This window comes from Aulonocara stuartgranti (genome assembly GCF_965226115.1).
Source record: "Aulonocara stuartgranti genome assembly, chromosome: 7".
In the NCBI taxonomy this organism is placed as follows: Eukaryota; Metazoa; Chordata; class Actinopteri; order Cichliformes; family Cichlidae; genus Aulonocara; species Aulonocara stuartgranti.
In genome coordinates, this window is record NC_138945.1 from 46,838,522 (window position 1) to 46,850,695 (window position 12,174).

Here is a 12,174-nt window from a genome sequence, read left to right on the forward strand (position 1 = left end):
GGTTTGGGGGACTGGCGAAGGTCGTGGTCCCTGGTCCTGGTCGTTGGTGTTGTTGAGAGAGTTGGAAGCAAATAGGGACCCCTCTTCTTGCCTCTGATGTCTCTCCTTTCTGAAGCTCATCCCAGGTGGGGGCAGATGAGGCTCCTCCTCAAGGTTTCTGGTGGGCTTTGTCTGTTCTTGGAGTACTGTTTGTTCCTCCGTCTGTTGTTTGGACGCATCGTTTGACCCTGTATGCAGAGCAATGTTTGTCACAGTTGGATATTCATCTGCAATTTGAAGAATTCCCTCCTTCAGGTTGTTGACCATATTCTTAGGAAAGCAGAGGACTTTAGTGTTCTTACCGCACATGCTTTGTACATCCTTTACGGCAGAGTCAGCCTCAATCAGAGTTTCAGGCCAAGCCTTTAGCTTTCCCTGTGGCTTTTTACTTTTCAACAGATTTTCAGACCTTACTTCACATTCAGTTGTTTTGAAGGTTTCTTGTTAACCTTCCTATTCACGGTTGTCCAGTCCTGTTTCCTCCCGTATACAGGGGTAGAAGAGCTTCTCTGTCTCGTAGGAAGTGAAGGCCAGTCGGTTTCAGAGATTTCTGCTCGCTGTGCCCTGCCTGTGATACGTCCTCCCCCTTCCAGGAGACATGATTTATGTCTTGGTTTTTCACCAAGACAGTCCAAGGAGGGATTATCGCTTGACGATTTATTATAATGCACAGTCTACTTTCTTGGTCATGTTATCTGTGCTCCTAGCTGTGTACTAGCTTGCTCATCGCCATTGTTTTGAATCAAAGGCAAGGTTGTTTCATTTCCACACAGTCCATTTACCTCCACGTTTACTTCTAAGCGATGAATTTTTGTCTCCAGTACTGCAATCTTCTGCAGGAGGCTGTGGTAGTCATCTGTGGAGAGGGAACGCATCTTGTTGCTAGTTAGCCTAGCGGTTAGCACCTTTCCAGGCTATTGAGGCTGTTCGGTGCCCAGACGCTGTAATCAGGCTTCAGCTGTGTCTAGGCCACAGACACACAGAGCGCTGAAGATACGGTAACTATAAAAATGTTGCTGTTTCTGTTAAGAACACTTTAGTCCTAATGATTTATAAGCTATCGCAGGTAAGCTCGTATGGAAAAAAGGGGAAAAAATCAGCATAAAAATCAATAAAATCAATAAAAGAAGCAAAGCATTTAAAGAGCAAAGAGAGGAAGCGTCCACACTCACAAAAAGGGGGAGGAGCAAGCCTGTGTGGAGGCACAATCCGATTGTTCAGTGATGACGCGACAAATCCTACTTCCGGGCCTAAAGTAGTCTGCGTTTAATATGGCTTTTGTGTTGTTAACATGTTTAATGTTATGTATTTTCTTCTATTTAATCTCAAAAAGCTCCTAAAACAGTCAGTGATCACTGTTGACCTCCCTCGGCTTTTATTACCGCTAATCATTTATTTAAGCTCAGTTTTTAAAACCTTAGGATGTAACTACAGCCCAGCCCATGCAGCAGTATATGAATGACTAACCTCGTATTATGGATGGATTATCTCAGTTGTTCTCCTGCCTGAAGTTTGGTCCTTTTACAGCATCCTGCCGTGCGATTACATTTGTTCCTGACCACCGAGAACACTCACGTTAACTTTTATTGAGTGGAAAAAAAGTTAGCTTGTTTATATTATGCTAACATAGCTGTGTCGCTAGCGGTCACGTAGCACATCATTATATACCAGCTAGCCCAACTTCAGTAACCCTACAAACGTCACTGCTGTTTAGTTTTCTGTCTTCATTTATGCTGGAAGTGATAACAGAGCTGTACGTTTTAATTTGTTTCCAAAACCCCGCAGTCAGGACATGCTATATTGTATTTAGATAGAAGCTAGCGAGCTAACTCCCTGCTAACTTCTAACTCCGTTAAATGTCATAAATTCCGTTTTCATGGATGCCTGGATGTTAAACTCAATTGTTACACCTGGTAGAGCAGAACGCTGATCATTTTATTAAAGATGAAAGACTTTAGATAGTTTTTCAACTCTCAGTAATGCCATAGTGATCGTTTGATATATGGACCTGCAGCGGAGTTTAGGTCCAGACACGGCTAGTGACGTCAGACTGAACAACCGGATAGGAAGAAATCTGGGGCGGGTCAAGAAATTGCACAGTACTATATGGAATTACTGCAGTCCAGTCTAATAGAAAAGAAGGCATTTACTGTTCAGTGTCACTCTGACACAGACTGTCTGCAGTGTTGACAATGTGACGCGGATAAAAATAGGCAGAGATTTGCTTAATGTGGGAGTTAAAGGACATCCCCAGGTCACAGACAGTACGAATGGATCAAATGTTACTAGCTTGACAACAGAGAGGGTTACCATCTGACTTCACAGTTCCCTCTGCTCCACAAAGCTTTTTAGTGTCTTTATTTCTATGGCTTACACCTTTTAATGCAAAAAAGAAGCAAAAGCACACAGAGACTTACCTTGGTTAGGTTTTTCTCTGGAATTAGTGGCGTTGGCAACAAGAGTGTAAATATTGGCTATAAACATGTCAAGTGCCAGGCAACAATATCTCAAATGAATACTAATGTTACTGGTAGATGCATGAAAAGGTGATAACACATCAGCCATAACAGCCAGAGAAGGTGATAACATCTTACTGTTATATTTATAGTTTGCACGCCAACCACCAGAAGCCATAAAGACATTTTTCCTTATTTAATACAACAGATGTCATTTGTGAATGATTTAATCAATTGTAAATCCTTTAAAATGTTACAAGTTTCTGAAAAGCTCTTTGAAGTTTATTCAGTGCAAACACAGAGTTTAGTGTGAACTGAAAAATTTTCCTATTATTTTTTTTTCTTTCCAGCAAATTGAGCAACTTCACTCACTACAAGCAGTCACGATAACCTCTCTTTTGTTTTCTTTAACAACTCTGCCCTGCCTATGATTTTCTTCCTTTATGTGTTTTCCTTCTTTATATGTCATATTTTATTCTTTTAATTAAATAATTTTTAAAAAGAGAATCTCTGAGGTGGAAAAATTGTCACATAAGAATCTGAAGCCTGTGAGTATTGGGCTTTTTTGGAAAGATAAATTACATAAAGCAACTCTGTTAACAAAATAAATAGAAATGTTGTAAATTTACAAAATGGTTTATTGGCAACTCCCATCAGCACTTTCAGGACTTCTTTTCCAGTTAAACATGAGGTCAGCATACCTTGCTCTGTAGTCTTCACAATGCACAAATTAAATTACAGCTCCTGATTAAAACAGATTATGAGTCCTTGTTATTCTATTACCGTAAGTCTTCCACTAATCCTTCATAACGATGTTGTAATCCCAGTGTTCACAGGGATTGAAATAAAACCGAAATTACTTTGCCAAGCTCTCATAAAGTTTTATTTGCTTTTTGATGTCTACATTTCTGTTTTATCTGTGATGTTCAGCAGTGAGAGACTTGATCATGAGGGTAATGTGGAAGTCCATGGACAAGATGAGGTGCTTCAGGAAACGATCCATCTTCCCTTTCCTCGGCTTTCTCATCGCCTTTCTGCTCTTTTTCAACCATTATATGGATGATGGATATGTGCTGGTAACTTTAATCATGTTGTTGTTTGTTTTGTTTTTTGAAATTTTGACTCTTATGCCTGAAGTGTTCCTACAGGTGTTACTCTTTGTGTTTGCATGTTTGTGTGTGATTTAGGAGGCTGAAAAAAGACAGCTAGGAGAGACGCTGATCCATCCTCCGAACTCTGAAAGATACGTGCACACGTTCAGAGACTTGTCCAATTTCTCTGGGACCATTAACGTGACGTACCGCTACCTTGCGGGGCTTCCTTTACCACGTAAAAGTAGGCATTTCTACCAGATACCAGTTTGAATTCATTTTTACTTCGAACAGGAAAATATTTACTGACTGAACTAACTGTTTTTCACTGTTGGAACAGAGTACCTCACCATTGGCTTGTCGTCGGTCAAGAGGAAAAAGGGAAACTACCTCCTGGAAACGATCAAATCCATATTTGATCAGTCCAGTTACGAGGAACTGAAAGAGATTGTGGTTGTCGTCCATCTGGCGGACTTTGACCTGGTCTGGTGTGAGAACCTGGTGCAGGAAATCACCAGGAAGTTTGCACACCACATCATAGCTGGACGTCTCTTAGTAATCCAAGCTCCAGAGGAGTACTATCCGTCTCTGGACGGATTGAAAAGGAACTACAACGACCCAGAGGACAGGGTCCGTTTCCGCTCCAAGCAGAACGTGGACTACGCTTTCCTGCTCAACTTCTGCACAAACCTCTCCGACTTCTACATGATGTTAGAGGACGATGTGCGCTGCTCCAGGAACTTCCTGACGGCACTGAAGAAGGTGATCACCTCCAGAGAAGGTTCCTACTGGGTGATGTTGGAATTCTCCAAGCTGGGCTACATCGGGAAGCTGTATCACTCCAGAGACCTGCCGCGCTTGGCTCATTTCCTGCTCATGTTCTACCAGGAAATGCCCTGCGACTGGCTCCTCATCCACTTCAGAGGCCTGCTTGCACAGAAGGACGTGATCCGCTTCAAGCCTTCGCTGTTCCAGCACATGGGCTACTACTCCTCTTATAAAGGTGCCGAGAACAAGCTGAAGGATGATGACTTTGAGGAAGACTCCATAGACATTCCCGACAACCCCCCCGCCAGCCTTTACACAAACATCAATGTCTTTGAAAACTATGATGCCACCAAGGCTTACAGCAGTATTGTTGATGAGTATTTTTGGGGGAAACCTCCGTGCACTGGAGACTTCTTCATAATAATCTTTAACAAACCAACAAAAATCACCAGAATTAAAATCCTGACCGGCACAGAGGACAGACAAAATGATATTCTTCACCACGGAGCTCTGGAAGTGGGCCAGAAGTCTGTGGACACCAAACAGGGCAGGCAGTGCACATCCTACATCACACTGGGGGAGTTTAAAGTTGGAAACATTGAGGTTAGCAATGTGGACCACAAGATAGGCTTTGATATTGAGTGCGTACGAATTGTCATCACTGCCAGCCAGAAAGAATGGCTCATCATAAGAAGTGTCAGTTTATGGACCGCGCAGCCTGTCGCTCAAATATAGAAATAAAGCTTTTTAAATGATTCTCTGCTCGTGGTGATTTTGGATGCAGATGCTGTGACTTCATTTGGGACTTCTACTGTTTGCTGAATTCAAATCAATCCACATTTTTCTTGGGTTGGCCAGAGATCTGCTGTATGTTTTCATTGTGATGTATTAAATTGACTACTGATGTGTACAGTATGGAGCTTTTATACTTCTGTTCATTTTCAGAAAATCTGTATATAAAAATATTCAAACTTGGCTGGTATTATATCTCTTTTTTTTTTCAATTAGTGAACTCCAAGGGTTTTTCCACAGAGTCTGTGGTTCAAAAGATAAATTTGCTGCTTACTTTTTAAATCCACAGTGGGGGGCAAAATACACAAGTGTAAAATAAACAAAAACATTTTTATGGCACAAAGACTCATCAGCTACCTTTTTGTTAGTATTGTCTAACAGAAGTGAGCAAGAGCATAGAATAGCTGTTACCTACATCTAATATTAAACAGTTTTCAAAAACTATAGGGAAGTGTTTTCAAAGCTCATTAAACTATGCGTGATGTGTCGAGTGAGGACTTCTAAGTTCCTGAGATAGAGCTGTCTGACAATCTGTTAATGATTTACAAAAAATAAGGTTCCACCTGCTGTTCAGTGTAAGTACATGCCTAAAAAAGAGAAGTCAAGCTGTGTAATACTGTTAAAAAAATTTCAGACGATCATCATCCCTGAATTGAGTAAAAAGAATCTACCACCTGTGTGAGGTTACTCTAACAAATGCAAAATGAACTGGCAAAAAAATTAGATGGACAAGAAATTTAATTAAATACTATAATATTAACTACAAGCTCTCGTTTTTGTCATTAAGTCATTTTTGGTGAGTTTTAAACGAATCTGTGAGAGTTGACAAATATGCTCTTTGGAGTACCTTGCTGCCACCTTGTGGTAAATTATAAAAATAACAACGGAAAATATACAGATTACCTATTGACCTAAGAGGTACATATATCATAAAATATGACCAAAATTGTGCATTAAAGGTGTATAGACTGTTATATATATATAATAATAGTCTATACACTATAGTGTAATTACAAGTAAAATAAAGAGTAACTTTTAAAAATCTTATAACTCTAACAGGCAGCGCAGAAAGTGAAGCACCTAAATGATAATGTCATAATTTACACCCTCTGTTTCATGCAGCGATATGTCAAAATCTACAAAGCAAGAGTAAACCACAGTTTTGTCCTGAAGAGTTATATCAGAATTATACATAAAGTGTGAAATGTGCCATAGTATGTTTTTTGTATGCGGTACCACGGGCCACACTTTGAGAAACCTGGCTCTAGAGCTTAAATGATTAAATATTTATATTTTAACATAATACCATTTTGGAACTTTTTATAGTAAATCTGTGTGTGTGTGTGTGTGTGTGTGTGTGTGTGTGTGTGTGTGTGTGTGTGTGTGTCCCAGAAAGATTCACAATTTTGCCTGAAGATGCTTCACCATCTGGGAAACTTATGGGACATAATTCTTCTTTCAGGATGAACAGATATGCAAATAAATATTATGCATAGTAAACAGAAGGAATATCATTATGCTGCAGAGGCGCGGGGCTGACTGTAAATAAACAAAGTGCAACCATGTATGAAGCACAGTAATCCATGAAGAATGTCCCTGCTCTGGTCGGAGAATGTTACAGGTGTCGTCTGCACTGCAGCTTCTTCTCTGCGTGAGTCCCCTTCAGGTGTTGAGGTTGCCAGAAATAAACAGATGGCATGATTACTGATGGAGCCAAACACCAAATGAGTTTTCAGCTTACAAGAACTAAGTTCAATGCTTTTCCTTCATTTTTATTCATCCTGTGCACATCCTAAACCTCATTTTCAGCAGCAATCTTCTGGGACATTTCTCCTCATGCTTCGGTTCAGGTGTAAGTGTTTTTTCACCTTTTACTTTGTGATGTCTTCTTCTTGAGGCTTACATTATATTCACTTATATCTGTCTCCAGGTAGCTTCCAGTCTAATGTATTGTCCCTTTCATCCTTTTCTCATCACATTCACTACCTCCTCTTGCTTTTTTTAAAAAAAAAATCACCTTCTGCCGCCCTGACCTCCTACCATCATGTGCAATCCAAATCACTCTCACATCAGCGTCCCCCTGCACTTTTAGAAGAGAAAGATTACAGAACCACTATTTTTCAACCTTATAGCAGACATCTGTTTATTAATATTCCTATTTCTTCAATTACTTGGAAATATTAGGACCTGATAAGTTAAAAAATTGTAAGCATGAATTTATTTGACTGTGCCTGACAATAAAACTTAATTAAGCAAACTCATGCCAAGATCAGACTGTGCAATGTTCAGAAAAACTGCAAAAAACCCAAGAACTACATCTCACTCTATAGGTCTCAGTTAGCATGTAAAATGTTAAAGTTCGTGAGAGCAAAATTGGAAAAAGACTGAACAAGTATGGCTTGTTTGGAATCCTTCCCAGAAAGCCTCTTCTCTCTGAAAAGAACATGGCAACATGGCGTAGATCTGCAAAGTTACTAATGTAAACAAACAGATGAGACCAACATTTGGCCATAATGCACAGAACCAAACACAGCCTATCAGCACAAACAGCTCACACTGACTGTCAAGCACAGTGTTGTCGGAGTGATTGTTTTGCAGCCACAGAGTCTGGGCACCATGCAGTCAACCATGAATGCCTCTGCATGCCAAAGTATTCTAAAATCACATGTGAGGCTGTTTGTTTTGCCCAGACTGGGTCATGCAGGACGAGGATGCAGCTCAGGAGAGCAGATCGTCTACTTGTTGGAAGGTTGGTGCTTCAAACTCTGGTTGCTCCAGTCTGCATGCCAAAGTATTCTTGGGCAAAACACTGAACCCTAAATTCCTCTGATGCATTTACTGAATTCAATTCCATTCAATTTTATTTATATAGCACCAAATTACAGCAACAGTCACCTCAAGGCGCTTTATATTGTAAGGTAGACCCTACAATTATACATATAGAGAAAAAAAAACCAACAATCAAATGAAATGATTGATTGAGTACAAATGTGCATGAATGTTAGATAGAAAGCACTTACATGTAGAAAAAAGTGCTAGTTTGAATGGGTGACATGTTGTATAAAGCGCCTTCAGGGCTAAAGTCGAGCAGAAAAGTGCCATATAGTAACCAGTCTGTTTAACAATGGCTGAAAAAGAAAAGTCACAGTCCAGACTTAAACCTGATGAAATGTGACATTGAAAGCTTAAGAGAGCTGTGTATATCCAAATACCTGCAAACCTCAATGAACTAAAGCAGTGCGATTGATAAAAGATGTTTTGTATGTCATTCAGTGAAAATTACAGGGAGTGCAGAATTATTAGGCAAGTTGTATTTTTGAGGAATAATGTTATTATTGAACAACAACCATGTTCTCAATGAACCCAAAAAACTCATTAATATCAAAGCTGAATGTTTTTGGAAGTAGTTTTTAGTTAGTTTTTAGTTTTAGCTATTTTAGGGGGATATCTGTGTGTGCAGGTGACTATTACTGTGCATAATTATTAGGCAACTTAACAAAAAACAAATATATACCCATTTCAATTATTTATTTTTACCAGTGACACCAATATAACATCTCCACATTCACAAATATACATTTCTGACATTCAAAAACAAAACAAAAACAAATCAGCGACCAATATAGCCACCTTTCTTTGCAAGGACACTCAAAAGCCTGCCATCCATGGATTCTGTCAGTGTTTTGATCTGTTCACCATCAACATTGCGTGCAGCAGCAACCACAGCCTCCCAGACACTGTTCAGAGAGGTGTACTGTTTTCCCTCCTTGTAAATCTCACATTTGATGATGGACCACAGGTTCTCAATGGGGTTCAGATCAGGTGAACAAGGAGGCCATGTCATTAGTTTTTCTTCTTTTATACCCTTTCTTGCCAGCCACGCTGTGGAGTACTTGGACGCGTGTGATGGAGCATTGTCCTGCATGAAAATCATGTTTTTCTTGAAGGATGCAGACTTCTTCCTGTACCACTGCTTGAAGAAGGTGTCTTCCAGAAACTGGCAGTAGGACTGGGAGTTGAGCTTGACTCCATCCTCAACCCGAAAAGGCCCCACAAGCTCATCTTTGATAATACCAGCCCAAACCAGTACTCCACCTCCACCTTGCTGGCGTCTGAGTCGGACTGGAGCTCTCTGCCCTTTACCAATCCAGCCACGGGCCCATCCATCTGGCCCATCAAGACTCACTCTCATTTCATCAGTCCATAAAACCTTAGAAAAACCAGTCTTGAGATATTTCTTGGCCCAGTTTTGACGTTTCAGCTTGTGTGTCTTGTTCAGTGGTGGTCGTCTTTCAGCCTTTCTTACCTTGGCCATGTCTCTGAGTATTGCACACCTTGTGCTTTTGGGCACTCCAGTGATGTTGCAGCTCTGAAATATGGCCAAACTGGTGGCAAGTGGCATCTTGGCAGCTGCACGCTTGACTTTTCTCAGTTCATGGGCAGTTATTTTGCGCCTTGGTTTTTCCACACGCTTCTTGCGACCCTGTTGACTATTTTGAATGAAACGCTTGATTGTTGGATGATCACGCTTCAGAAGCTTTGAGACTGCTGCATCCCTCTGCAAGATATCTCACTATTTTTGACTTTTCTGAGCCTGTCAAGTCCTTGTTTTGACCCATTTTGCCAAAGGAAAGGAAGTTGCCTAATAATTATGCACACCTGATATAGGGTGTTGATGTCATTAGACCACACCCCTTCTCATTACAGAGATGCACATCACCTAATATGCTTAATTGGTAGTAGGCTTTCGAGCCTATACAGCTTAGAGTAAGACAACATGCATGAAGAGGATGATGTGGACAAAATACTCATTTGCCTAATAATTCTGCACTCTATGTATTAGTGGTAATGAGGCCCTCTAGATAAGAGCCAGTAGAGGGCTTATACACCTGCTAGTCAGTCAGAAGGTTTTTATCATCCATTCACATGGAGGACCACTAACAGCAGCACGGGCAGACTCCAGTCCTGCTAAACATTCTCCCGAGACTGTTAATGTGAAAGAGCAACTTGATAAAGCAGATAACTGTTTTGTTTTGAGCATTTCCTTCTCCACCTTTTTACACCTTTTCGCTAAAAGGATGAGCACACTTTGCCATCATCGCTGACCAAAGTACAATTAATGAGTACAGTGCAGTTTTATTTATATAGCAGTAATTCACCATAACAATCCTCTCAAAGTGTGTTCTATGTTACAGTAAAGATCCTACAGAGAGAACCACAGTGCTCAAGAATCACTACAGTTATTCACAGACTGTATATAGCATGCAGTCTGGGCTCTAGATAAAGAAATATATTCCAGAAAGGATTCACATTATTAGTGCTAAAAGTCATGTGCTACATATGTGTTATTAAACACAAATATACATGTTTCAATGAATAAACTAAACTATTTTCTTACCTTTATCTCATTGATGAGGACAACATTCACTGTATCTGACTGGCCATATGCTCCCCCAGCACACCACAGCATAGAAAAGTACTCCAGCAACCACTGACTGGTAAAACATCCTCAGGAGCTTCCTGCAGATGTTAAAAGACCTCAGCCTCCTGAGGAAGTACAGTCGGCTTTGGGCTTTTTTATACAGGTGCTCTGTGTTGCATGACCAGTCCAGTTTATTGTCCACCCACAGCCCGAGGTACTTGTACTTGTTGACCACCTCCACCTCCTCCCCCTCTATCTGAACCGGCAGTGGACCTTCTCTGGACCTCCCGAAGTCCACAACCAGTTCCTTAGTCTTTGAGGTGTTGAGTTGCAGGTGGTTTGTGTGACTCCATGCGACAAAGTTCCTCACCAGACTTCTGTACTCCTCTTCCTGATCATCCCAGATACACCCCATGATGGCCGTGTCATCTGCAAACTTCTGAATATGGCATAATTCAGAGTTGTAGCAGAAGTCAGAGGTGTACAGGGTGAAGAGAAGAGGGGACAGCACAGTTCCCTGTGGTGCTCCTGTGCTGCTGACCACAGTGTCAGACGTGATGTCCTTCAGCCTGACGTACTGTGGTCTGTCGGTGAGGTAGTCGGAGATCCAAGCCACCAGGCAGGGGTCCACCTCCATCCTGTTCAGTTTTTCCTGAAGCATACAGGGCCGGATGGTATTAAAGGCACTGGAAAAGTCAAGAAACAGTATCCTGACCGTGCCTTTTCCCCCATCCAGGTGTGAGTGGGCTCTGTGTAGGAGGTACAGGATGGCATCCTCCACTCCGACACCCGCCTTGTATGCAAACTGTAGTGGGTCCTGGGCATGTTGTATGTAGAAGCCTACATGCAGTTTAATTTGAAATGTATGCTTTTATTTTGATAGTGCGGAAAACAGGAAGTTGGGTGAGAGGAGAGTGGAGCCATATGGTTTTTTGACCTCGCAATCTCTCTTCATCCATTTTGAATTGACCTTTATAAGTTTTTGTAATTTGGAATTCTGTTGCTATGTACCTGTTTGGACTTTTGAAGTAAATATTGAGAAGCTATCAAGGACTGCGGTTTCGTTTTTTGTTTTTTGTGGATAAGGAAAGAGGGACCAAGCGGAGCGTCAAGCTAAGGCTCCATTAGAAGGAAACCTACATTAGTCAAAAAACCTGCTCTTCACGGATTAATGGAGTTTGGAAACGCCTGACTATAAAGTAAGAAGGAAATACCGAACCGAGGAAAAACTGAAGATGGAAAACCGTAAGTCTTAAATTGCCTTGCCTTTTTTTTTTTTTTAATTTGCTGAGGTGCATGTGTATTGATTGAGTTTGGAATTTTGCTACCCATGGACGAACAAAACAGTGGAAAAAGGATTGTAAAAATGACTGAGAAGGCTATGGAAGACTGCAAGACTAGAAATGTCAACACACGTAGACATAAGCTCTCTCAATTAACCGGCATGAAAAAAGAAATTGAGCAATTAATGGAAGATGATGCAAACGTTGACCTCGTTAAAAATAAATTACGAGTTGACTTTAGCTCTTTGCAGCAAGACTTTGCTAGCCTAAATTCTGAACTGCAACAACTTATGAGTGAAGAGGAATTTTTGGAAGATCAAAAT

The 12,174-nt window shown here is 40.8% G+C and overlaps 1 protein-coding gene across 8 annotated transcripts in view; it reads left to right on the forward strand.

Annotated features, from left to right (window-relative positions):
• Positions 1-5,293, forward strand: part of LOC309709938 (alpha-1,3-mannosyl-glycoprotein 4-beta-N-acetylglucosaminyltransferase C-like) — an 83,029-nt gene extending 77,736 nt beyond the window's left edge. For 2 of the 8 annotated variants that reach the window (XM_082538938.1, XM_082538944.1), the window contains 3 exons: positions 3,429-3,571; positions 3,683-3,830; positions 3,927-5,293. In XM_082538938.1, coding sequence (XP_082395064.1) covers positions 3,443-3,571; positions 3,683-3,830; positions 3,927-5,089 — 1,440 coding nt within the window. In that variant the 5' untranslated portion in view covers positions 3,429-3,442 and the 3' untranslated portion in view covers positions 5,090-5,293. The other 6 variants (XM_082538939.1, XM_082538941.1, XM_082538940.1 and 3 more) reach the window with 6 other exon arrangements.
• Positions 5,294-12,174: the final 6,881 nt, after the last annotated feature.